General features: G+C 36.6%; 1 protein-coding gene across 5 annotated transcripts in view; it reads right to left on the reverse strand.

Moving 5' to 3' along the window:
* Umad1 (UBAP1-MVB12-associated (UMA) domain containing 1) overlaps positions 1 to 27,966 on the reverse strand; it is a 228,925-nt gene that overhangs the window by 171,843 nt on the left and 29,116 nt on the right. For 2 of the 5 annotated variants that reach the window (XM_078040371.1, XM_013361347.4), the window contains exon 2: positions 8,656 to 8,758. Coding sequence is in view for 4 of the 5 variants with exons in the window: in XM_013361347.4 (XP_013216801.1) it covers positions 8,656 to 8,737 (82 nt within the window). In the remaining variant the exon portion in view is untranslated. Of the gene's footprint in view, positions 1 to 8,655; positions 8,773 to 25,038; positions 25,102 to 27,966 lie in introns of those variants that run through there. The other 3 variants (XM_078040369.1, XM_078040370.1, XM_040291545.2) reach the window with 3 other exon arrangements.

Below are 27,966 nucleotides of genomic sequence, written 5' to 3' on the forward strand. Positions count from 1 at the left end.
CACTTAACGTGATAGGTTCCAGGCCCATCCATTTACCAGCCAATGTCATAATTTCATCTTTCTTTATGGCTGAGTAATATATATGTACTACATTTTCTTTATCCATTCACCTGTTGAAGGCCACCTAGGATTGGTTCCATAGGTTAACTATTGTGAATTAAGATGCTATAAATATTGATGGGGCCATGTCACTAAAGTATTCTGATTTTAAGTCCTTTGGGTATAGACTGAGGGGTCAGATAACTGGGTCAAATGGTGGTTTCATTCCAAGTTTTCTGAGGAATCTCCACAATGCTTTCCAGAGTGGTTGCATCATTGCAGTCCCACCAGCAATGTAAGAGTGTACCTTTCCTCCCACAACCTCGCAACATTCATTGTTACTTGTATTCTTGATAACTGCCACTATGAATGGAGTGAGATAAAATCCCAACATAGTTTTAATTTGCATTTCTCTAATTGCTTGTGATGTTGAACATTTTTTCATATATTTGTTAATTATTCATATTCCTTCTTCTTTGAATTGGCTATTCAGTTCCTTAGGCCCTTTATTGATTGGGTTATTTGTTTTCTGGTGTTAAGTTTTTTGAGTTTTTAAAAATATATCCTGGAGATCAATGCTGTATCTGAGGTGCAGGTGGCAAAGATATTCTCCTGTTCTGTAGGCTCTCTCCTCACATTCCTGTTTCCTTTGCTTTGAAGAATATTTTTAGTTTGATGTCATCCCATTTACTAATTCTTTATTTTACTTCTTGCACTTTAGGAATCTGGTTGAAGAAGTTGGTTCCTAAGATGACATGATATAAATCTGGGCCTACTTTTTCTTCTAGTAGGTGCTGGGTTTCTGGTCTAATGCTTGGGTCCTTGATTCACTTTGAGTTGAGTTTTGTACAAGGTGAGAGATAGGGGTCTAATTTCATTTTGCTACATATGGATTTTCAGTTTTCTCAGCATCATTTGTTGAACAGGCCATCTTTGTTCCAATGTTTATGTTTATGGAGCCTTTGTTTAGTATGAGATAACTATATTTACGTGAGTTTGTTTCTGTGTCTTCTATACTTTACCATTGGTCTTCATGTCTATTTTGGTGCCGATACCATAACATTTTTGTTACTATAGCTCTATAATATAATTTAAGGTCTGGTATTGTCATGTATCCTGCTTCACTTTTCTCCCTAAGGATTGCTTTAGCCATTCTGGATGTCTTATTTTTCCAAATGAATTTCATGGCTGCCTTGTCTAATTCTATGAAGAGCATCATTATAATTTTAATAGAAATTGCATTAAATCTGTATAGCACTTTTGCTAATATAGCCATTTTGACAATATTAATTATTCCTATTCAAGAACATAGGAGATCTTTCCATCTTATGTCTTCTTCAATTTCTTTAGCATTCTGTAGATTTCATTGTAGGGGTTTGTCACTGCTTTTGTTAGATTGATTCCCAATTTTTTTTTGAGACTATTTTCAATGGCAGTTTTCCTAATTTCTCTTTCAGTTGATTCATTACTGATACATAGGAAAACAATTGATTTATTGGTGCTAATATTATATCCTGCTACTTTGGTGAATTCATTTTTGAGTTCTAGAAGTTTTTTGGAGGAGTGTTTGTGTCTTCTAAATATAGAATCATGTTGTCAGCAAACAGAGATAGTTTTGAGTTCTTCCATGGCTATATCTCCTAAGATTCTGTTTCACTAGGTAAAGGTTGGCCCACAAATCTGTAACATCCTTACCAAGCAGCAAAGCATCCAAATAGAGATATTCACTTAATGATTACTACAATGAGAAAAAAATGCTACCACGTTAATTTACAATGTTTTTCTTCTGCTTTGTTTTATTACATAACATTCTTCCAAGATAACAGCATAATTCTCTCATGATACAATGAAGAAATAAGATACACTTTTTTGAAAAAAAATCACATTTTTGTAACAGTGATAATAACTCCTTTTCCTAATATGCTTCAGTTGATTACAATGGGAAAACAAGATGCTGAATAAAGATAATCACTTAAATATAAAAGAATAGTAACTACAGTTGTTCCTCAGTATCCAGTTAGTTCCAAAACTCCCATGAGGTATTTTCAAGGCCTACATATATCCTCTCATATACTTTAAATCATTTCTAGACAACTTAAAATACCCAGTACAATGTAAATGCCACATAAATAGTTGTTATACTATACTGTTATAGGGAGTAATGAAAAGAAAAAACTGTACATGTTAACTAAGGACAAAATTTTTTTCCTTAATATTTTTGATCCACAGTTGATTGAATCTGTGGATACTAACAAAGGCCAACTATGTTATAAAGATTACCAACAAGAATGGAGGGCTAGGTGGTGCTTTCCTGTAATCCTAGCTACTCAGGAGGCTAAGGCAGGGGAACAGCAAATTTGAGGCCAGCTTGAGCAACAAATTTTATTATATTCATTATATTTAAATTTCTTAAAATAAAATAAAATAAAACAAAAAGGGCTGGGGCTATAGCTAAGTGGTAGAGTGCTTGCCTAGCCCGTTTGGTACTAGGTTTGATCACCAGTACCATTTAAAAGAAATTATCAGAGAGACATTGAAGTCTTTCAACACTATCTGAATTACTTCAATACAGGGTTCATACTTATTTGTACATTCTACTTAGATTCTCATCTTGACACTTATTTCCTCAACAAAATGTGATAAATTTTAAGTAAAAATATAAAAGCTACTTATCACAATTTTTTTCAATTAAATAGTCTCAGATGTGGAAGTTATATCATTAGGAAATCCTATAAGGAACTATGGAAGGAAACTCCATTTACATAGTATGGCACACATACTTAAAATTTTTCCCTACTGATATTTTACTGAATAAGTGCAATAAAGTAAACCAGTCAACACCCACCTCAACAGTTATAACTAAAACTATGACTGCCTAAAGGTTTTAGTCCAATAAAAAGGTAACTTGGATGCTTCTTTGAAAAGTTTATAGGTGTTTATCAAATTTCACTTAAAGTCAATGTAGATATACTATGGCTAAAGACAAAAAGTCATAGGTAACTTAAAATTCATGTTTGTATAATTAATTTAACAAGATGTTTCACAACTGGTCCAGTGACTTAAAACAAAAAAATTCTGTTTATTATATGTATTATATGCATTTATTACATTTATTATATGTATTTATTATATGTAGAAACAAATTTCACATCTTAGAATTGTTAAGCTTCCTGCTTTAATGTACTGGAGGAAGTATGTTTACCCTAAAATTGTGTGGTCTTATTTGCTTTTTGTTTATATGTTTATGACTCAACTAAAGTGGAAGAGACTTTATCTTTGTATTTTATGAGATCTTTTGCAAAGTGTCTTAACATATTATTTGACAGTATACAATTACTAAATTATAGAGAGTGAACTACAGTACTTCCCAGCCCTGCATAAACTCTAGAACCATCTGGGGAACTCTGGGAGAATTAACAAGAAACAAAAAAACCACCAACCTTTCAGCTAAATCCCAGACTCATCCTATCAGAACTCAGGGACAGGCCCCAGCACCAGCATATTCTCAAAGTGCCCCCTAATACATAGCAGGTTAGAACCACAGACTTAAGGAGACAGAGGCCTAATTTACATTTGAGTCAACAGAAAAATGAGGGCTCAGTTCTGTCCCTCAGCATAGTTGGCATCTCTCCCTCGCCCCCATGCAAATGCAATTCCAATTCCCTCTCACTCTGTTCATTCAAGGAGATAAAAGAGGGGAGTGCACCCTACATGGAGGGCAGCCTTGCTAACCTCTGAGAAACTGAAATGCTGCTGGATTACCTGGTAGACCAGAATTATGTAAAATGAAAGTAAAAGTTCTGTTAATTCTATACATTAAACACACAACTCCAAATTTCTTAATGGGAAAATAAGCAATTTTACTGCATAATGAAGTTAATTGAAAAATCCTGGCACACTTCCTTTAGAATTTAAAGGTCAAGAGTAAAAACACAAAGATCAGTAAATAAGTTAGATGTACATGAGTTTTTCTGCATAACATAAGGAGACAGGATAAATTACTTTTTTAATCCATAAACATTCTTTTTTTTTAAGGTTTGATATATTTCTCTTGTGAAAACAAAGAGTAAATATACCAAGCACATGCTGAAAACTTATGGATTTTTCTCATTGTTGTTCTAATTAAAGCCTTCAGTCCTGTACAGAATTAAAGTTCCTTACTGTCCCTCGTTCCTTGGAATGTAGATTTTTAATGTACACAGCTAGATTTCTACTTCTAAATAAAGAAAACAAAACAGAAATGAAGAGATTATCTTTAAAATTTCCAAACAAAAAGTGGATAGTCTAACTTAAATATGTATGCACGGTTTCTTTCCCAGGATGAAAAATATGAATAGGAAAAAAAATCTTGAAAATAACACACTGCTTTCTGAAATCTCATTTGTCATTTATAGTAGAAAACAGAAAGTGAGACTAAATTACATATTTCAATATTAATACTTAAAAGATCAAATTTTTTTCTGTAAATTACCAAACTGATTTTAAATCTAATGATTTTACAAAATAATTATCTTAGTAGAAACTAGAAGTTCCTATGCTCTACTTAAAGAAGCACCTGCATATTCTGAAAAACATGATGAATTTCAGTTGTACTATAACCCAACTCCTTTAATCTCTGTAATAGTGCTTGCCTAATTTTATTCTGCCTGCTCCAAAGTTACATTCAATATTTGGTCAACAATGTTGGTGAATATAACAATAGCCTAAATTATTCCTTTCATTTTATATCCTATGATTTTGTTGTTATTTTTCCTTATTTTTGCTATAACATAATAAGCTAATTCATTCCTTTGTCTTGGTTTTGGAAGGAATTATACTCCAACATCTAGGAAATATCCTTTCCTAATTTAAAATAACTATGAGGTTGCACACTACACTAGTAAATTTGTAATCAACTTAAAGATAATGTGTTAAAAGTACAATTAAATATGTCATAACAGAAGAAAACCCTGGTAATTACAAATAGTGCCATGCTGCTGGGTGTTTAAACAGTAGCATAAAACTATGAAAAATCGCCACCCAGTGATACAAATGAAAACTGCAATTTGTTTTTGTGTAAAATGAGCACCCTAGAGGATTACTTCAACTTCATTACTGAATGAAGGAACAGCTATTACCTTCTTCTGTGAATACAAACTGGCTACAAGGGAAAGGATGTTTTTCTACTAGGTTTCCCCCATCCCACTCTTATTCAGCACTCTGGACTAAAACAAAGACAAAAAGCTTTGGAAATCTTAATAGGGAGAAAGCCTTTCCATCCAAATGTGAGCTAATTGTGTAGGAACAGCCCAGATATTCCTATTATCAACAAAAGTGCCTGTGCTCTGCTTGGATCCTGAATTTTAAGTCATCATGCGTTGATTTTATCAACTCAGCAATGCCATCAAATAATTGTGATCTAAAACCTATTAGCATTAATCAAAATACTAGACTATGAAAAGGTATTCTCAAATGGGAAAAATTAGTTCTTTTATAGCTTTAACAACATAATTGACTATCCTATACAGAAACAGGTTATAAAGGCTACATAACAAAATAATCTAACAAATTCTGTAGAGTTCATATTGCTAAGAAGCTGTTGCTATAAATTGTTTCTAAGTCTTTACTTAGTTTTATCATGTAAAAGTCAATAAACACAAAACCAATCAAATATACTTATTTTCCTGTAATGTACCTATTGAACATGATGCTTAATAAGAAAAAATTTAGATGGCTACATGCTAATCAAAATACATGTGTGCACATATATGGTGCTATGTTAATAATAAAAGTATCAAAAGTATTTCATATGTGCCATTTAATCTACTTGACACTTACCAAAATATTTTCAACAGTATGCCATCCTATTCTAAACAGAGTTTAACACCCTATTTTTTTTTTTTTTAAGTCCAGGGATTGAACCCAAGAGTGCGTAACCACTCAGCCACATCCCCAGCCCTTTTTATTTTTGAGACAGGGTCTCACTAGGTTGCTTGCAGCCTTGCTAAGTTGCTGAAGCTGGCTTCAAAACTGTAATCCTCCTGCCTCAGCCTCCCAAGTTACTGGGATTACAGGCATGAGCCACCATGTCCAGCTTAACATACTATTTTTAAAGAAAATTAATTAGATTCTAAATAATCTATCAGGAATTTTATCACTAATTTCATTCCTTAACTGTTGAAAGATTTTTTTTAATTAACTAAACAATATCACCTTTGCTCAATTTCAAGGGTATTACTGTTATTTGCAACATTTTAATACTACTTAAAGTATTAGTAAAAATAATGAGGTAGCCAAAATAAGAGCCAAACTTTATGGACAGTAATACAACAGCAATGCTCTTTTAGTAAAAATACAAAAAAAAATAATGCTTTCTCTTTTAAATAGTAGAGAATACAATTTTTTGTTGGTGGTTGTTTTTGGTGTTTGTTTTTTAAAGAGTACTTAAAAAGCTGGGCATGGTGGTGCATGCCTGTAATCCCAGCAACTCAGGAGGCTGAGGCAGGAGGATAGCAAGTTCAAAGCCAGCCTCAGCAATTTAGCAAAATCCTGTCTCAAAAAATAAAAAGGGCTGGGGAGTTTTAGAATCAAAACTGCTGATATGGTGAAACATTCAAAATCCTTCCTTCTAGCTTTTTGAAATATACAGTATACTATCATCTGTAGTCATCTTACTGTGGAAATCCCCACTCAAACTTCTTGCTCCTGTTTTTCCATATGTTTAAATCTTTAAAACATATGGCAATATGACAACAACAACAAAACCACCAGCACAAATAGTCCAGTGGTTAGAAGGCTTTGAAATCAGACTGCCTGAGCTCATTCCATATCTGCTAGAAAAACCTGGAAAAGCTAAGTCCTCATCTGTATGTAGAAATAGTACCACCTCACTCACAGGCTTGTTTTAAATATGTTACACACACTAACTCATTCAATCCCCCAGTACCCTTATGGGAAAGGCACTGGTGACAGGCTTATTTTCTAGATAAGCTAAATGACACCTGGGAAGGTTAAATAATTTGCCGGAGGTAGAAACTCTAATAAATGGTGGAACCAGGATGTCAACTCAGGCAGTCTGACTCCAGACTTATCTGACTTCACTGTAGAGCCTCTAAGATGCTCCTGAGGAATAAGGGAGATGGAGATACAGAGAAAACAGAAGAGATGATGCTGACTGGTATCATGAAAACTTGAGGAGAGTTAAGCACACAGAATAAGAGGTCCACACCCATTTTTCATGAAAAACGGTGAAGAGATGAAGCTGTGTACCTGGAGGGAAACAGGGCTGAACAGAGACAATCATTAGCAGAACTAGAGTAATTCTTATAAAAAGCAACACCAAGGGCCACTTCACTTGTGGTCAAACTTGTCTCTGAAATAGTCCCAAGTGGCAGGCAACAGAGATAAACATGAAGAAAATGTACACAAAGTTTTTAAGATCTAGCATTTCAAATTGTATTGCTCTCTAAGATGCCAGTGCACCCCGCTCACATTCTTTAAATGACAAGATAACAAAAAGAATAATGCTAATTTCTAATAATGTAACAACAAAAAAGAGCAAAGTTCTGCATATGTCTTAATACTATGGAGATGTTAGAATGAGAAATACAAAACACAATTTGGAAAACCAGGCTTTGTTGGAAGAAATTTCTGAGAAAAGAATTTATGATGAATTTATTGTGAAGGAGATACTTCCCAGGAGGCCTGTGGTATTTGGAGTTTTTCTTTTAGTGAAACTAATTCAGAAGATGACAGGAAGGTAATGTCAGCATCTTTTAAGGCAAGCATTAACTGGAATTGACAGAACCCGTTCTAACTTTGAAAACAAGGCACAAATTCCCAACTTGGTAAGAAAGAAGGGTCAGATAAGCAGTCAGATCCAAGGGACCAGACCTTATCCCAGTCAGAAGGATGTCCACTAAAAACACCAATCCTGGTACAACTCTGACCACCCTAATCATTGCCCTGTCCCATATCTTACAAGACAAATTCAGAAAAACACAAAGTCCTTCCAAAACTTGGCTGGGAAGCTTGGAAATTCTATGATAAAGTTTATCCATGAGAAAACCTCTATTCTGATTTCCCAGAGATAAAGATCAATAAATGGAAAAGAGTCATAGAGCTGAAATCCCTGTACCGTTAAGCACAAGACCAAATCCTAAAGAGAGGGATGATGAGCAAGAGACCCAACCAACCTTACTTCTACTGAATGTGAAGTAGCAGACTCCAGACTGACTGGGTCACTCCAGTCTGACAGGAAGTAAGAGGTAGAATATTTGGAAAGGAAGGCCCTGAGGAACATCCCAGGGAGGGGACCATGAGAGTCAGGGTTTCGCTAAGTTGTTGACACTGGCCTCAGCCTCCCAAGGATTACACGTGTTCACCACCATGCTCAGCTAGTTTACAAATATAATTAGAAGTACGCAGCCAAACCAATGTGTAAGAAGAGTCTAATTTGATAACACTATTCCATGTAATTGCTGAACTCTATTTTTACAGACTTCACTTTTTAAATTATACACATAAATTCATTCTGAAATTAATAATAAATATTTTAAAAACTAATCATAATTATCAAGTACTTTTTAAGGGAAAAACAATTCATCTAATTATGACCTGTTTCTTTAAAAGACTCACCTAAGAGGACAAATCCATCTGCTTCTGTCTCTGGAACTGAGGGTTTCTTAGATTCTGAAGGCTTCCTGAAGAAGTGAAACATTGCTGCTGCCGCTGCTGCTATCTGAAACAGAAATGCTATATAGCATTAAACGCAGATGAAACTGTAAAATTCATAATAACTACTCACAACATAAAACTGTAAATATTGCAATAAGTACTCTTAGGAATCATATTGCCAAAAATTGGACCATGAGTCCTCTATGGGTATCAGAAGCCAAAACTAGAAATTAAGGAACACAAACTTGTAGTCTAGAACAATGTGCGCCTTTCAATCTGCAATGCAACCTCTCAATTTCTGAAGATTCAAAATATCCAAGAAATTGCCTCATGTAAAACTAAAACCAACAGTTACTGCCAGAATCTGGAAAGATTTCACTAGCCATAAAATACTAGCTTTTTCATCCTATAACTAGCTAAAGACTCATAAAACTAAGGCCACACATAAAAAGAAAGGAAGGTGCTTCAAACAACCTCTGCTGTTGGTTACCTGATTCAGTCTCAAAGAGTATACAAATTATAAAACTGCAGCCAACTTTAAATTACCAGATCTTTGTGTTGGTGAGATCACTGTCCCTGACACACACACACACACACACACACACACAACCCTCTCCTCCTACTCTCATCTTTGCACATTCAAGGAGGGCAAAACTTCCAGAAAACAAGTGGGATGAAAGCTGAAGGGTAGTTTGCAAGAACACATTACATTTTGAGCACAGTCCCTTATAAGGAGAAAAACATAGGAGAAGGCAAAGAAAGGACGACTCCTGGTGGCAATAAGCACTCAACATTTTAGTTTACATAAATTCCACCCATACCAGAAAAATCGAGACTAGGTAAGATATAACCTGAGTGAAAGCCTTCTAGAAGCTGAGAATTTAATTGGGATTATATAGGCTCCCTGAACTAAGCAATAGATCCATAAGCGTATTAACTCCAACATAAGTGGGTAAAAGGAACATATTTGTTTACAGACAACATGGTTGTCAGATTTCACTTTTAAAAGGAACAAAACAAAAAGAAGAAAAACACTAGCCATGAGAAAAAAGAAAAATATTCCCATAAAGGAAAAAGAAACAGCTTCTGAAATCCTCAAAGAAGGGCTTGGTGGATATAGTGACAGAGCCAAAGAAAAAGCTCTAAAAATAGTTTGGCACTCACTCTAGAGTACAAGGAGGCACAGCCTCCATGAAACTGGTGGAAAAAGAAGATTAGATGAAAATGCAAAAGGAAAAAATTAGCCAATAAGAAGTCAGATTTTAAAAACTAAGACAAAGAGAAACTCATGCAAGGAAAACATGAAGTCAGAATAGTACCATTTGATTTAAAAGCAATTAAGTAAGAAAAGAATTCAAAACCAAAGACATAAAGGATAGGAATAGAACAACCATATGATCCAGCTATTTCATTCCTCCATTTATCCTAAAGTATTAAAGTCAGAATACTATAATGATACCTGCATACCCGTATTTATAGCAACACAATTCATAATAGCCAGGCACAAAGGATCAGTCAAGGTGTCCCTCAACAGATACTCATCTGGATAAAATTACTGTGAACAAAATACCTGATCAGAACAATTAAAGGAGGAAAAGTATTAGTGGTTCATAGTTTCAAAGGTCTTAGACCATAAATGTCTGATTCCATTGCTCTGGGGCCATGACTAAAGGATGGGGTGGCAGGGAGCAGAGGCAGTGCTCATCTATAGCAGCAGAAAACAACTAGAGAGAAAGGAAAGGGCCACTGGGAAAATGAACCCTTCCAGCCATGTCCCATCTGCCTATAAGTTACCACCATTCCATCCATTTAAACTAGAATGAACTGATGAGGTTACACCTCTCACAAACTCATCTCATCTCTGAATATTCCTACATATTACACCTCATAGTCAGACCACAAAGAAGTATACATACACAATGCAGTTTTATTCAGCCATAAAGAAGAAAGCAATTATGTCATTTGCAGGAAAATAGATGGAATTTAAGAACATATGTTAAGCAAAATAAGCCAAACAAGAAAGTCAAAGGTCATTATGTTTTCTCTCATACATATGAGAGAAAAAAGAAAAACAGGATGGGAGAAATCTCAGGAAAATAGGAGGGATGCCAATAGAGTAGAAGAAGGGGACTACATGGGAATGGAGGAAAGGGAAGTTATCAGGGAACGAAACTGCCCAAATTATATTATTATATTGTAGGCATGTACAATTATATAAAAATTAATCCCACTGTTATGTATAATTTTAACACAAAAATGATTTTTTTTAAAGTTGACTTTTTAGATTGGAAAAAGCAATCACTTTTCAGCTCCAAACACTTAAAAATAAAACTGAGAAAGCCTTTGAAGTAAAAACAGCTGATTAAAACTCAACCTCAGTAAGAATCAAATCAAAGCTATAAGACCTGATATTAAAACTCAGCACAGACTAACACGGCACTCAGTAAATTCTTGTGCTTAGAAGAACCTGGTTCAAGAAAAAGAGACTAAAGGAGTTGTCTCCAACTAGAATCCTAATAGAGCCAAGGAAATATGAGCAGAGGTGTCAGCGGGGCAGGGTGGGAGAGATGAGAAATACAGGAAATCTCAGAACTACATCAAGCAAAAATTGTAGGTCTGGCTATTGTGACACCTGAAGCTGAATGCAGTCAAATAGAAAAGAAGCCAACAAAATTTTAAGAGTTGTACTAAAAAAATAATTATTAGTCTGGATTTGGATGATTGAATATTTAAGGCAACCAATAGGTGATAGTTTTCTATAGACAAGAAGCTACAGAGAAAATAGTAGTATAAAAATATAATTCTGGGAGAGGGCAAGCAAACATCATTCGAAGATCTTCCCTCTGTGAATGGTCATGAATCCAGTAGCCAGGTTTAGTTCCTCTTCCTAACTAGTAACTGTAAAAAAAGGGGGAATAACTATAAATACCTCTGATATATATAGGTTCCTACAATGTATCACGCACTATATACTAAAATGGCTTATACACGCTACCCTACTTCTTATACTCCTTATAATATCTACCAGATATGCATAATTATTCAGATTGTGTAAGTGAAAGAATTCAAGTAAACGTAGGTTAAGTATTACTCCATGTTTACATGGCAAGTAAATAGTATGGCTGAATTTTTTTTTTAAGACATCTCTCTATGTTGCCCAAGCTGGCCATGAACTCCTGGGCTCAAGAGATCCTCTTGCCACGACGTCGTAGTTAGAACTTTTAAGTGCATACCACCACATCAGCTAGAGCTTAATTATAAATTAAGTCCTTTTGGTACCCAAACTGAATGCTTTCCAACAATAAAGGAACAGAGACAAGAAGCTCTTCAAATTTATGTATCAGACTTTAATATTCCTCAATATTAGTTAAATGCATTTTATTAATCCAACTTCTATTAATCCCTAATTCTCCAAGTCTTACCTATCTCTATCTTATGGAGACATTTACGAATTCCACAAAATATATACTCAAGGCTTTGGTTTATATTTTGTAAACATCAGTGCTTAGGCCAGCTACTGATCTAGGAGTTCCGATGCAGCAACAGACATATTTGTGAAGAACAAATTGTAATGTCATCACTCATACATCTGAGACAATTCCTAGCAAAACAGGGTAATTTAAGCATACCATCCTCAAAGTGAAGAAAATCTCTGATAGTCTAGTATAAAAGTGCCAACCAAGCACTCTTGTTTCTGAGGTACAAGGCCTTGACAACTGGATGACTTCTACAAAGAGTTCCTAAGCATGCTCTAGTCTTATTCCCTCTATACAATTTTCACTACTTTTAAAAATGTCTACAATGAGCAAATTTTACAGTTATAAGCAAGAAGAGATACAAAAATTTGTTCTTAATAATCCACTATTTGCTAGCAGCAACACTCTTGCATGGCTGAATTAGAACTCAACGAAGAATGCCTCCAAATCTCAAACACAGGCCTCCTGGAGTTATTTGGGGTATAAAGAATTCTCTTGACCCAGCCACAGGCTGGGAGAAAATATCTGCAAATCACACATTTGCTCACAAACACATATCTGCAATATATAAAGAACTCTTAAAACTCAATAATGAAGCAAGTCATGGTGGTACATTCCTACACTAGTTTCTTGAGAAGCTGAGGCAGAAAATCGCAAGTTCAAGGCCACCCTGAGCAACTTAGGAAAACCCTGTCTCAAAATAAAATTTAAAAAGAAAAATAAAAAGGTTGGGGATATAGCTCAATGATAGAGTACTTGCCTAGCCCTGAGATCAATCCCCAGTAACAGAACAAAAATAATAACAAACAATGACAGAATAACTCAATAAAAACTGGGCAAAGAGATATAAGCAACCATTTCATCAAGGAAAATATGGCAAACAAACACATGGAAAGGTGCTCAATATCATTAGTCAATTTAAAAATACAAATTAAAATCTCAATGAAGTATCACTACATACCTAATAGAATTTTTAAAATGAAAAAGCTTGTCATGCAGTTGTGGTTTTGATCTGGACTGTCCCTCAAAAGGCTCCTGTGTTGAAAGCATAGTCCTCAATGCAGCAAGGTTCAGAGATAGGGTTTTGATTTGATTAGGAGGGTTCTGATCTCATCAGTGAAAATTAATCCACTGATGGCTAAGTGGACTCCTGGGAGGTAGGACCTAGATGGAGAAAGCAGGGGACCAGCCCTGAAAGGATTTACCTTCTTCCCCAGCAACTCAACCCCTTCTTCCTAGATGCCTAAGCTGAGCAGCTTTGTTCTGTCATGCCCTTCTGCCATGATGTCTTGCCTCACCTCAGGTCCACAGACATGGTGCTAACTACGGACTGAAACCATCAGTCAAAATGAATCTTTCATCCTCTAAGTTCTTATTGTCATTTTAGAAACAGCAACAAAAAGCTAACATACATGACAAGTGTTAATGAAGATGTAGAACAACCAGAACTTCTGTACATTGGTGGCAGCAGTGTTCAACCACTCTGAACAACAGTTTGGTAGTTTCCTTTTTTTTTTTTAACATCAGAAATTTATTAGTTGCTCAAAATATTACATTGATCTTGACATATTATATATCATACATTTGTTCAAATGGGGTATGAATTCTTATTGGTAGTTTCTTAAAAACATAAACATATAACTACCAAATTACTTGGTCCCTCTACTTCTAGGTATTTACCTAAGAAAAGGAAAGCATATGCCTACCCTAACACAAAAGTCATGATAGCTTGTTTGTAATAGTCACTCAAATGTTCAACAATAAGTAGACAGATAAACAAACTGTGGAATATTCATAATACTATTCAGCAATAAGAGAATGAAGTACTGATATATGCTGCAACTTGTATGAATCTAAAAAAATAGGTTAAGTAAAAGAAGTCAGAGTTCATACTATATGACTTCATTCATATAAAGTTCTAGATTATGAAAACTAATGTATAGTGAAAGTAACAAAGTGACAGTGGTTGCCCCAGGAGGAGTAGAGATACCATAAAAAAGAACAAGAGAAAGGAATTTCAAAGAAATACATGGAAACTACTGGGGGTGATGGATATGTTTATCATTCTGACTTTTAGTTTCAGAAGTGTAAAAATGTGTAAAAACTCATCAAATTATACACTTTCATCATGTTATTTACTGATAAACCTAATAAAGCTATTAAAATTCATCATCAACATATTTAGATGTTTTAGTTCACAGATGTTTTAGTTCACAGACAATTTATAATTGTCTCAAATTTCTTAAGCCTTTTGTGTGTTACAGATAAGTCTTTGTATAATAAAACAAAATGCTTGTTTTCCCCTATGTATTCAAACTGAAACAAAAGGGCAATGCATTTACTTTTAAATGGCATACACACTCTGCTTATATAGGGGCTTGTCTGACTACTGGACGGGACAGATCTTATTGCTCTGGGGGAGGTAGTGGGCATGGTAGAGCACATAATATGTTCTTTTTCAACAAAGACATGAATTGGTGTGAACATACTTTATTGACAAAGATATGAAAAATTGTGCTCTAAATGTGTAATAAGAATTGTAATGCATTCCGCTGTCGTTTTTTTAAATTTTATTTAAAAAAATCAGTTAAAAAAATGTTCTTTTTCACTATTATTCCAAGGCTTCCTTTTTAATTAATATTATCCATTACAAAAAATAATAAGGCAACACAATTTTCTATTTTGATTATCTTTTTAATTTTACCTGAACACTAGTTAATGTAAATATATCAAAAGGAGTGAAATTCCTATGTGCTTGATAAACAGCAGATATCCCAGAGATAATACATGTATATGTATATACATACAGAGTTTTATCTACAGATTTGTACCAATATTCAATAAATATGTAAATTTTATACTGCTAAAGTATTTAAATCCTGAACAATGTTTAATGGACTGAAATGTATGAACATGCAAATAGAATACAAATTTAGATAAAAGTTTACTAAGTCCTCCTGACAGATACTAAAAATAGTATAAGACTCTGGTCCATGCTTTTCGTAGCTGAAACTTAAAGACAAGAATACATGACGTAAACCAGAATAAAACATTTCAGAAACATCAGTGCGAATTACAAAAGCCCTAGTAGGATTTTAACTCACAAAGATTTAACTGATAAGTAGGGTTTAACTGATGAGTTAGATGTAAATAAAAATGAAGGAGAAAAGGAAGGCCTTTTCTGTAAAAAGGAAGAATATGAACAGGCACAGTGTGTTTGAGTTCAGCAAAGGGAGTAACTTCACCAGAGTCAAGGAACTACAGAGATATGCACTAGAAATCAAAACTGCAAAAGGAGGATATACACAAATTATTAAGGGTTAAAAATCAAGAAAATGTTAGATTATTCAGAGCAGCATATCAGGATTGGTTGAATATTATTGTTTAGTATAAGGTTTTAGGCAAAGAATAAATTTAAAACAAAATTCTGAGTGATTGACTAAGGGGAGCAGAGTATAAGCAGTTAGAAAGTTAGAAAAGGAAAGGGACTGGATTAACAAAGGATAAGTCTGAATGAAAAAAGTGAATATATAAAAAGAAATATAAAAAGAATATGGCCCAATGACTCACTTGTACAAAATCCAAATGGAAAAGATCCAGTAAAGGATGGTTAATTTTCAAGTCTAAGGGACTAATGAAAGTGATATGAATAAGGAAAGGAAAATAGAAAGTTTATTTTAAGAAAAAAAAACTGCATTTCAATCTGATTTTTCAACAGAAACTGGAAATCCAACTACTATTTTAAAAATCCCATTTTTAGATAAGAGCAACAAATCCACAAATATTTAAAAATACTGTGCAGATTGAAAATATCCTATTGAAACTGGATTTGGATTCAGATAGCAAAGTTTTAAACATAGGATAGGAATTTATTTTATTTATTTATTTATTTTTTTGTGGTGCTGGGGATTGAACCCAGGGTCTTGTGCATATGGGGCAATTACTCTACCAACTGAGATATATCCCCAGGAGTTTTTAATAGCTTAAATCTAACAAGGATATTTCCCATAAGAAAAAATAATGAAAAATTTTAGCTTTCTCTTCCTGGTTCTTTCCACTTGTACTTGTTTTGGCTATTTTATAATTCTATAATGAGAGGAAATAATTTGTTGATAACAGATGGTCATACAAATATTTTCTGGTAGAATGCATTAATTATCAGCCTTGGGATACTTATTTGACATCCATTTATAAATTCAACATTTCTTATGTGACCACAGATGTGTGATGCTTTCAGCTTTTTATTATTTTTGGGTGTGTGTGTGTGTGTGTGTGTGTGTGTGTGTGTGTGTGTTGTTTTTTGGTTTTTGGCTAGTAAAATTGCTGTATAAAGGAATAAGAAAGTTTTCCATTGTTTATAGCTTTCTTCTATTCTAGTTTGATCCAGGGTTATATTGAATGTAGAAGAATGGGTAGAGTACATGGTCTTGAATCATCCATGACAAGACTAACATTACTCTCAAGCAATATTTTAGTAATAATTTTGAAGCTGTAGGTTATATTCTCTGAAAACAACTTGAAATCCAGCTAATCTGTTTGGCGGATGAAAGAACATATCCACCAAAAGTATAAAAGGACTCCAAGTCACATGCCTAATATTCAGTCATCTCACATGTAGAGTAGAAAATAGTTTTAGTCTTATACATTTAATAAAAGTCTTTCATTGAGATTTATAATATGAATTTAGATTTTTCTTCTCACAATGTTTATATACATTTTTAGACCCACACCCTATCTCCAAACATATAAACATTGCTGTAGAGTCACAAACCTCTGGAAATATCACTTCCCTTAACAATTTTCAGGAGTGTGTGGAAATATGGCAGCAAATAGAGTGTGTCACTCCCATGTACCTCATCACTGCGCAGGTGAATAGCGAGTTAGAACAGCCAGAGCTATCTTGTTAGGAATTTCCAGAAAAATTGGGGTGTACTGAAACCTAGAGGAAGGATTTCCAACACCTGAGGATCAATTACTACGGCTCAATCGCCAGTGAATCAATCGTGTACCTGGAGATTCAGGCTGATTGATCAGCGGCCAGCCCCGCAGCTGGAGACTGCGCTCCAAGAAACGGTGGGCCAGCAACACAGAGAAATGGTGCTACAGATTCTGTGGGGTTCTGCCAACTGTGCCCTCACAGTGTTCCAGGCTGAGTTCTGGGTTTGAGACAGGGAAGAGAAACAATCCAGATCTGCCCTCCACACCGGACAACCCACCAAGGAAGCCAGCGGCCACCATATTGGGGAGCTGACGTCACCATCACCAGCTTCTGACAGATCCGACATCATCACAAGTTCAGCGATAGAACAGGTGTGTGACATTTAGCCCTTCTCCCATACAGCTGGGAAATCGTATAAAATCTCTCCCCGGCTTTCCAGGGGTGTGATTATCAGAGTGAGCATGAATAGAGGCATGGGGAATGGTAAAGGCACCTGACCTCCAACTCCCCCCTCCCACCAGCGTCGAAAACGAAACCTGTCTCGCCAGCTCTTGGAAGAGTGGCTATTGGAGGGAATCAAAACAATAGGGGGCCAGTTCCAAATAGCCATGCTCCACATCCAGGAAACTGCAGGCCCAGAGTGCAGCTTGAACTGTGGAGACGTATCACACTGGGGAAGGCCTGTCTGGCAGGAGAAGCGAGGAGACTAGAGACCAGGAATAAACCTAAGTTAACAGGTTTGGAGAGACACCAGGTGGGGGAGGAGTGAGCGGCCTCATATGGATTGTTTCCTACAGCTGGAGGGCAAAATCTTGGTCTGGAAGGAACAGCACCACGTACTGGAAGTGAAGAAAATAGAAGCCTAACAGTGCCTATTTTTTTATTGTAATTTTTATTTTACTGTATTTCATTTTTGTTATCATTTCTTCTTTTTCTTTTCTATTTTTTTTCTCTTTCTTCTCTCCCTCTCTCTTTCTTGGTTTGCTTCCTTACCTTTTCCCTATCTTTCTTCCCAAGCATGACCACTTCGATTACATGTAATTTACTAAATGCAAATATATGAATACTACGGGACGGTCTATAGTCCGCCTAAGGCCTTAAAAACCACCAAGTACTCCTGTCTATTCTCTTGTTAATATCTGCCTGCATTTGAGCAACCCCCAAAAGAAGCTAAGATATACTAAACTCCATACCATCAAAATGCCCAACCTTAACATAAAATCCTAAGTTCAAACCTCAAGTCTCTATATACCATCAAAATCTGTAGAACTTTAATGAAACTAATGAATTTACCTTAAATTAAATCACAATTAAATCCAACATCTCTAAACATTGTCTCCCAACACAAAGGAGAGATCTTGGAGCTATACAAAACCAAAATAAATTTATAGGAGAAAACAGAAACACAGCAGTCAAACAGAGTTGGAAAGTAACATGAGCACCATGAAAAAACAAGGGAAAAAATGATTACAAACAATGCAGGATAACTTAAATTTACAGAGAACCTAGAGGCATCAGAAAAATGGACAGAGAAAGAACTCAAGGCATACCTGACTCAGATGGAATGGAATCTTAAAGAACTCATAAGACAGCAAGTCCAAACAATGAAAGAAAACTTTGAAAATGAATTACATAAGCAGATTCAAATAGCAAAAATGAACTCTACCAGGAGATAGAGATTTTTAAAAAAAAAAATCAAACAGTAATCCTAGAAATGCAGGAAAGCATAAACCAAATCGAAAACTCAAATGAGAATATTACAAATACACTAGCTCAAATAGAAGTCAGAACATCAGATAATAAAGACAACATTTATCAATTCGAAAAGACTATAGCCAACGCAGAAAGGCAGGTAAGAAACCACGAGCAAAACATCCAAGAGATATGGGATGTCATAAAAAAAACAAACTTAAGAGTCATTGGGATAGAAGTAGGTACAGGAGTCCAAACCAAAGGAATGAGCAACCTATTGAATGAAATAATCTTAGAAAACTTTCCAGAAATGAAAGATGGAATGGACTACCAAATTCTGAAAGCCTACAGGACCCCAAACATACAAAACCATAATAGACCAACTCCAAGACTCATTATTATAAAGATATCCAATATAGAGAACAAGGAGAGAATATTAAAAGCTACAAGAGAAAGGAGGCAGATTACTTTCAGGGGTAAACCAATTAGGTTAAGAGCTGATTTTTCATCACAGACTTTGAAAGCAAGAAGATCCTGGAACAACGTATTTCAAACGCTGAAAAATAATGGATTCCAACCAAGAATATTGTATCCAGCAAAATTAAGCTATAGGTTTGACAATTAAATTAAAATATTTCACAATAAACAAAAGTTAAAAGAATTCGCAGCCAGAAAACCAGCACTGCAAAGCATTTTGAGCAAAACACTACAAGAAGAGGAAACGAAAAACAGCACCCAAAACTAACAATGGGAGGTAACTCAGTAAAGAGGGGGAAAAATAACCAAAGAGGAAAAACAAGCCAAATTAAAATAAATAAATAGATAAACAAACATGACTGGAAGTACAACCATATATCAATAGTAACCCTAAACATTAATGGCTTAAACTCACCAATCAAGCAACATAGGCTACTAACCTGGATTAAAAAAACAGACCCAAAAATATACTGCCTTCAGGAGACTCATCTGACAGGAAAAAACATACACAGGCTGAAGGTGAAAGGTTGGGAAAAATCATACCACTCATATGGTCCTCGGAAACAAGCAGGAGTGGCCACACTCATATCGAATAAAATCAACTTCAAACCTGAGTTAATCAAAAGGGATAAAGGACACTATATACTGTTAAAAGGAACCATTCACCAACAAGACATAACAATTATCAATATGTATGCACCAAATAATGGTGCTGCAACGTTCATAACACAAACTCTACTCAAGTTCAAGAATCAAATAGACCACAACACAATAATTATGGGTGACTTCAACACACCACTCTCAACATGGGACAGATCCTCCAAACAAAAGCGGAATAAAGAAACTATAGAACTCAATAACACAATCAATAACCTAGACTTAACTGACATATATAGAATATATCAACCATCATCAAGTGGGTATACATTCTTCTCAGCAGCACAGGGATCCTTCTCAAAGACAGACCATATATTATGCCATAGTACAACTCTTACTAAATATAAAGGTGTGGAGATAATACCATGCATCTTATCTGATCATAATGGAATGAAACTGGAAATCAATGATAAAAGAAGGAAGGAAAAACCCTGCATCACCTGTAAAATGAACAATATGTTACTGAATGATCAATGGGTTACAGAGGACATAAAGGAGGAAATCAAAAAATTCACAGAGATAAATGGAAATACAGACACAACATATCGGAATCTATGCAACACAATGAAAACAGTTTTAAGAGAGAAATTCATTGCCTGGAGTTCATTCCTCAAAAAAAGAAAAAACCAACAAATAAATGAGCTCACACTTCATCTCAAAACCCTAGAAAAGGAAGAACAAAACAACAGTAAAGGTAGCAGAAGGCGAGAAATAATTAAAATTAGAGTGGAAATCAATGAAATTGAAACAAAAGAAACCAAGGAAAAAAATGACAAAACTAAAAGTTGGTTCTTTGAAAAAATAAATAAAATCAACAGATCCTTAGCCATGCTAATGAAGAGAAGAAGAGAGAAAACTCAAATTACACACGGGATGAAAAAGGCAATATCACAACAGACACTAGAGAAATACAAAAGATAATTAGAAATTATTTTGAAACCCTATATCCCAATAAAATAGAAGATAGTGAAGATATCGATAAATTTCTTAAGTCATATGATTTGCCCAGATTCAGTCAGGAAGATAAACACAAATTAAAAAGACCAATAACAAAGGAGGAAATAGAAGAAACCATCAAAAGACTTCCAACCAAGAAAAGCCTGGGACCAGATGGGTATACAGTGGAGTTTTACAAAACCTTTAAAGAAGAGTTAATACCAATACTTTTCAAGTTATTTCAGGAAATAGAAAAAGAAGGAGCTCTTCCAAATTCATTCTATGAGGCCATAAAATCAACAGATCCTTAGCCATGCTAATGAAGAGAAGAAGAGAGAAAACTCAAATTACACACGGGATGAAAAAGGCAATATCACAACAGAAACCAGGCAAAGACACTTCAAAGAAAGAAAACTACAAAACAATATCTCTAATGAACCTACATGCAAAAATCCTCAATAAAATTCTGGCGAATCAAATACAAAAGCGTATCAAAAAAATTGTACACCATGATCAAGTAGGATTCATCCCTGGGATGCAAGGCTGGTTCAATATAAGGAAATCAATAAACGTTATTCACCATCAATAGACTTAAAGATAAGAACCAGGCATGGAGGATCGCATTGCCTGATCAGGGGAACGCCCCGCAGCTGGAGTCTGCAGCGCGGGGAAGCGGTGAGGTGTCGGAGCGGGGGTGCAGCGATGCAGATTCTGGGGGCTCCCGCCAGTGGTACAATGGCCATGCTTAGTGCTGAGTTCCAGCTTTGAGAAAGAGGAGAGAAGCGGTCCAGTTTGGTTCCCGACAACGGACGGACCACAGAGGAGGACAGCAGCCGCCATCTTGGAGAGACGATGTAATCATCCCTGTTTTCTACTGATCACAGCGCATTCCACTACGAAACAGGTGATTTCAGGCTGGTATTTGCCTGCGTCTCCCAGACAGATTGCTCAGGCTTGGGGCTGGAGAACCTGTCGAGAATACTCTTGGGGGCTCCTTCCTGGCAAGGTGTGCGCCGGACTCTGAGTGGCTGGATTCTGGTCCCCGGGGCTGCCTTGGCTCAGGGTTGGGAAACCTGCGGAGACTGCGTGTGGAGGCCAGCTCCAAGTGGAGCATGCGCTGAGCTCCGGGCAGCTGGGTTCTGACTCCCGGAACAGTTTTGGCCCAGGGCTGGGAAGCCCGTAGGGACTGCGTCTTTGAGCTTGCACCCAGCGGAGTGTGCACCGAGTTTGGAGAGCTTGGAGCAGCTGGGCTCTGGCTCCCGGAGCTGCTTTGGCCTGGGGCTGGGGAACCCGCGTGGGGGGGGGGTGTGCTCCTTGGAGCCAGCCCCCAGCAGAGCGTGCATCGGGATCAGAGAGGCCAGGTTCTGGCTCCCGAAGCTGCTTTGGCCTAGGGCAGGGGAACCTGCAATGACAGCTTCTCGGTCATGGTCCTGCTGGGTGCTGTGGGGGCCGGGGGGGCAGGGTGGAGCTGCCGCCTGCGCCCAGAGCAGGCCAAGTGACCTGCCGGCGTGGTATCACGACACCCCAACTGCAGCTGGGGCCGAAGAGAGTAGCCGCCCACGCCCAGAATAGGACCAGCCACCCGACGGCGCGGTAGCCAGGTAACTGCATTTGGAGTAGTGGCTGTGCAGAGCCGCCGTCTGAGCCTGCAAGGTAGGCAGACCTACAACCCACTGGCAGGACAGGCCTAGTAGCCTGCCAGCATGGGGGACACGTAGCACCGAGGCAGTCACGTCACACTGGTTAGAGTGGAGGTGGAACCGGGCCGCCGCCCGTGTCCGGAGGGGGCTCAGCGACCCGTTGGAGAGGCAGTCAGGTACCCCCATTGGGAGTGGGGGCTGTGCAGAACTGCCGCCCGAGCCCGCAGGGTGGGCATAACTGTGACCCACTGGCAGAACAGGTCTAGAGGCCTGCTAGCGTGGTAGACATGTCACACCAATTGGAGTGGGGATTGAGCAGAGCCGATGCCCACATCCGAATCAGGATCAACGACCCGAGGGAGTGGTAGTTACGTCACCATAATTGGAGTGGGGGCAGAGCAGAGCCACCACCCACACCTGCGGGGGGGGGGGCAGACCTGCGACCGACCAGCGTGGTAGACAGACCACCCTAATTAGAGGAGGAGCACAGCCACTACTCACCCTGCAAGGGAGACTTCCCAACTATACAAGAGCAATATAAATAAATAGGGGGTAAATTTCAAAACCACAACAGTTTCACCAAGCAGAAAGAAACGCGAGCAGTATGAAAAGACAAGGAAAGAAAGGACCACAAGCAATGCAGGTCAACTCAACTTTAGAAGAGGTAATAGCTGCAACAGATGGAATGTCAGATAAAGAGTTCAGGATATACATGCTTCAGATGATCTGGAGTTTCAAGGAAGACATGAGACAGCCAAATCAGACAATGAAAGATCACATTGACAAGGAACTACATAAACAAATCCAGGAAGTAAAAGATCAATTTCACAGGGAGATAGAGGTAATAAAAAACAAACAAATAGAAATCCTAGAAATGCAGGAAGCAATAAACCAACTTGAAAACTCAATTGAGAATACTACCAGCAGAGTAGATCACTTAGAAGATAGAACATCAGACAATGAAGACAAAGTATTTCAACTTGAAAAGAACATAGACAGCTCAGCAAGTCTGCTAAGAAACCATGAGCAGAACATCCAAGAATTATGGGATAATATTAAAACACCAAACTTAAGAGTCATTGGGATACAGGAAGGCACAGAGCTCCAAACCAAAGGAATAAACAATCTATTCAATGAAATAATACGAGAAAACTTCCCAGACTTGAAGAATGAGACAGAATCCCAAATTCTAGAAGCCTACAGGACGCCGAATGTGCAAAATCATAAGAGATCCACACCTAGAAAGATTATAATGAAGATGTCCAACATACAGAATAAGGAGAGAATTTTAAAAGCTACAAGACAAAGGAAGCAGATTACATTTAGGGATAAACCAATCAGGATAACAGCTGATCTCTCAACACAGACTCTGAAAGCTAGAAGATCCTGGAATAACATATTTCAAACACTGAAAGAAAATGGGTTCCAACCAAGAATCGTGTATCCGGCGAAATTAAGCTTCAGGACGGAAGATGAAATTAAAACCTTCCACGATAAACAAAAGTTAAAAGAATTCGCAGCTAGAAAACCATCTCTTCAAAAAATCCTTGGCAAAACATTACAGGAAGAGGAAATGGAAAATAACATTGAAAACCAACAGGGGGAGGTAGGACAGTAAAGGGGGGAAAGTAATCAAAGAGGAAAACAAATCAGTTTAGTAACATTAATAAACAAATATGGCTGGAAGTACAAACCATATCTCAATAATAACCCTAAATGTTAATGGCTTAAACTCACCAATTAAGAGACACAGGCTAGTTGAATGGATCACAAAACAAGACCCAACAATATGCTGCCTACAGGAGACACATGTGACAGGAAAAGATATACATAGACTGAAGGTGAAAGGTTGGGAAAAATCATACCACTCATATGGATTGCGGAAACAAGCAGGAGTGTCCATACTCATATCTAATAAAATAGATTTCAAGCCAAAGTTAATCAAAACGGATAAAGAAGAACACTTCATACTGCTCAAGGGAACCATACACCAACAAGACATAACAATCATAAATATACATGCCCCAAATAATGGTGCAGCTATGTTCGTCAAGCAAACTCTTCTCAAGTTCAAGAGTCTAATAGACCACAATACAATAATCATGGAGACTTCAACACACCTCTCTCACCACTGGACAGATCTTCCAAACAAAAGTTAAATAAGGAAACTATAGAACTCAATAACACAATTAACAACCTAGACTTAATTGACATATATAGACTATACCACCCAATATCAAGTAGCTACACTTTTTTCTCAGCAGCACATGGAACCTTCTCAAAAATAGATCATATATTATGTCACAGGGCAACTCTTAGACAATATAAAGGAGTAGAGATAATACCATGCATCTTATCTGATCATAATGGAATGAAACTGAAAATCAATGATAAAAGAAGGAAGGAAAAATCATGCGTCACTTGGAGAATGAACAATAGGTTACTGAATGATCAATGGGTTTTAGAAGACATCAAGGAGGAAATTAAAAACTTCTTAGAGTTAAATGAAAACACAGACACAACATACCGGAATCTATGGGACACATTGAAAGCAGTTCTAAGAGGAAAATTCATTGCTTGGAGTTCATTCCTTAAAAAAAGAAAAAAACCAACAAATAAATGATCTCATACTTCATCTCAAAATCCTAGAAAAAGAAGAGCAAAACAACAGCAAAAGAAGTAGAAGGCAAGAAATAATTAAAATCAGAGCTGAAATTAATGAAATCGAAACAAAAGAAACAATTGAAAAAATTGACAAAACTAAAAGTTGGTTCTTTGAAAAAATAAATAAAATCGACAGACCCTTAGCCATGCTAACAAAGAGAAGAGAGAGAACCCAAATTACTAGCATACGGGATGAAAAAGGCAATATCACAACAGACACTTCAGAAATACAGAAGATAATCAGAAATTATTTTGAATCCTTATACTCCAATAAAATAGAAGATAGTGAAGGCATAGATAAATTTCTTAAGTCTTATGATCTGCCCAGATTGAGTCAGGAGGATATAGACAACCTAAACAGACCAATAACAGTAGAGGAAATAGAAGAAACCATCAAAAGACTACCAACTAAGAAAAGCCCAGGAACAGATGGGTATACAGCAGAGTTTTACAAAACCTTTAAAGAGGAACTAACACCAATAATTTTCAAGCTATTTCAGGAAATAGAAAAAGAGGGAGAACTTCCAAATACATTCTACGAGGCCAACATCACCCTGATGCCCAAACCAGACAAAGACACTTCAAAGAAAGAAAACTACAGACCAACATCTCTAATGAACCTAGATGCAAAAATCCTCAATAAAATTCTGGCGAATCGGATTCAAAAACATATCAAAAAAATTATACATCATGATCAAGTAGGATTCATCCCTGGAATGCAAGGCTGGTTCAATATACGGAAATCAATAAATGTGATTCACCACATCAATAGACTTAAAAATAAGAACCATATGATCATCTCGATAGATGCAGAAAAAGCATTTGACAAAGTACAGCATCACTTTATGTTTAAAACTCTAGAAAAATTAGGGATAACAGGATCATACCTCAACATTGTAAAAGCAATCTATGATAAGCCACAGGCCAGCATCATTCTGAATGGAGAAAAATTGAAGGCATTCCCTCTAAGATCTCGTACAAGACAGGGATGCCCTCTCTCACCACTTATGTTCAACATAGTTCTCGAAACACTGGCCAGAACAATTAGACAGATGAAAGAAATTAAAGGCATAAAAATAGGAAAAGAAGAACTTAAATTATCACTATTTGCAGAAGACATGATTCTATACCTAGCAGACCCAAAAGGGTCTACAAAGAAACTATTAGAGCTAATAAATGAATTCAGCAAAGTGGCAGGATATAATATCAAGACACATAAATCAAAGGCATTCCTGTATATCAGCGACAAATCCTCTGAAAGGGAAATGAGGACAACTACTCCATTCACAATATCCCCCCAAAAATAAAATACTTGGGAATCAACCTAACAAAAGAGGTGAAAGATTTATACAATGAAACTGCAGAACCCTAAAGAGAGAAATAGAAGAAGATCTTAGAAGATGGAAAAATATACCCTGTTCATGGATAGGTAGAACTAACATCATCAAAATGGCGATATTACCAAAAGTCCTCTATAAGTTCAATGCAATGCCAATCAAAATCCCAACAGCATTTCTTGTAGAATTAGATAAAACAATCATGAAATTCATATGGAATAATAAAAGACCCAGAATAGGAAAAACAATGCTAAGCAGGAAGTGTGAATCAGGCGGTATAGCGATACCAGAATTTCAAACTATACTACAGAACAATAGTAACAAAAACAGCATGGTACTGGTACCAAAACAGGTGGGTGGACCAATGGTACAGAATAGAGGACACAGTAACCAATCCACAAAACTACAACTATCTTATATTTGATAAAGGGGCTAAAATCATGCAATGGAGGAAGGATAGCATCTTCAACAAATGTTGCTGGGAAAACTGGAAATCCATTTGCATCAAAATGAATCTGAATCCCTTTCTCTCGCTATGCACAAAAGTTAACTCAAAATGGATCAAGGAGCTTGATATTAAATCAGAGACATGGCATCTGATAGAAGAAAAAGTTGGCTATGATCTACATACTGTGGGGTCGGGCTCCAAATTCCTCAATAGGACACCCATAGCACAAGAGTTAACAACTAGAACCAACAAATGGGACTTACTCAAACTGAAAAGTTTTTTCTCAGCAAAAGAAACAATGAGAGAGATAAACAGGGAGCCTACATCCTGGGAACAAATCTTTACTCCACACACTTCAGATAGAGCCCTAATATCCAGAGTATAAAAAGAACTAAAAAAATTAGACAATAAGATAACAAATTACCCAATCAATAAATGGGCCAAGGACCTGAACAGACACTTCTCAAAGGAGGACATACAATCAATCAATAAGTACATGAAAAAATGCTCACCATCTCTAGCAGTCAGAGAAATGCAAATCAAAACCACCCTAAGATACCATCTAACTCCAGTAAGATTGGCAGCCATTATGAAGTCCAACAACAACAAGTGCTGGAGAGGATGCGGGGAAAAGGGTACACTTGTTCATTGTTGGTGGGACTGCAAATTGGTGCAGCCAATTTGGAAAGCAGTATGGAGATTTCTTGGAAAGCTGGGAATGGAACCACCATTTGACCCAGCTATTCCCCTTCTCAGTCTCTTCCCTAAATACCTAATAAGAGCATGCTACAGGGACACTGCTACATCGATGTTCATAGCAGCACAATTCACGATAGTAAGATTGTGGAACCAAACTAGATGCCCTTCAATAGATGAATGGATTAAAAAACATGTGGCATTTATACACAATGGAGTATTACTCTGTATTAAAAAATGACAAAATCATAGAATTTGGAGGGAAATGGATGGCATTAGAGCAGATTATGCTAAGTGAAGCTAGCCAATC

Source organism: Ictidomys tridecemlineatus, chromosome 2 (assembly GCF_052094955.1).
Source record: "Ictidomys tridecemlineatus isolate mIctTri1 chromosome 2, mIctTri1.hap1, whole genome shotgun sequence".
Lineage (NCBI taxonomy): Eukaryota > Metazoa > Chordata > Mammalia > Rodentia > Sciuridae > Ictidomys > Ictidomys tridecemlineatus.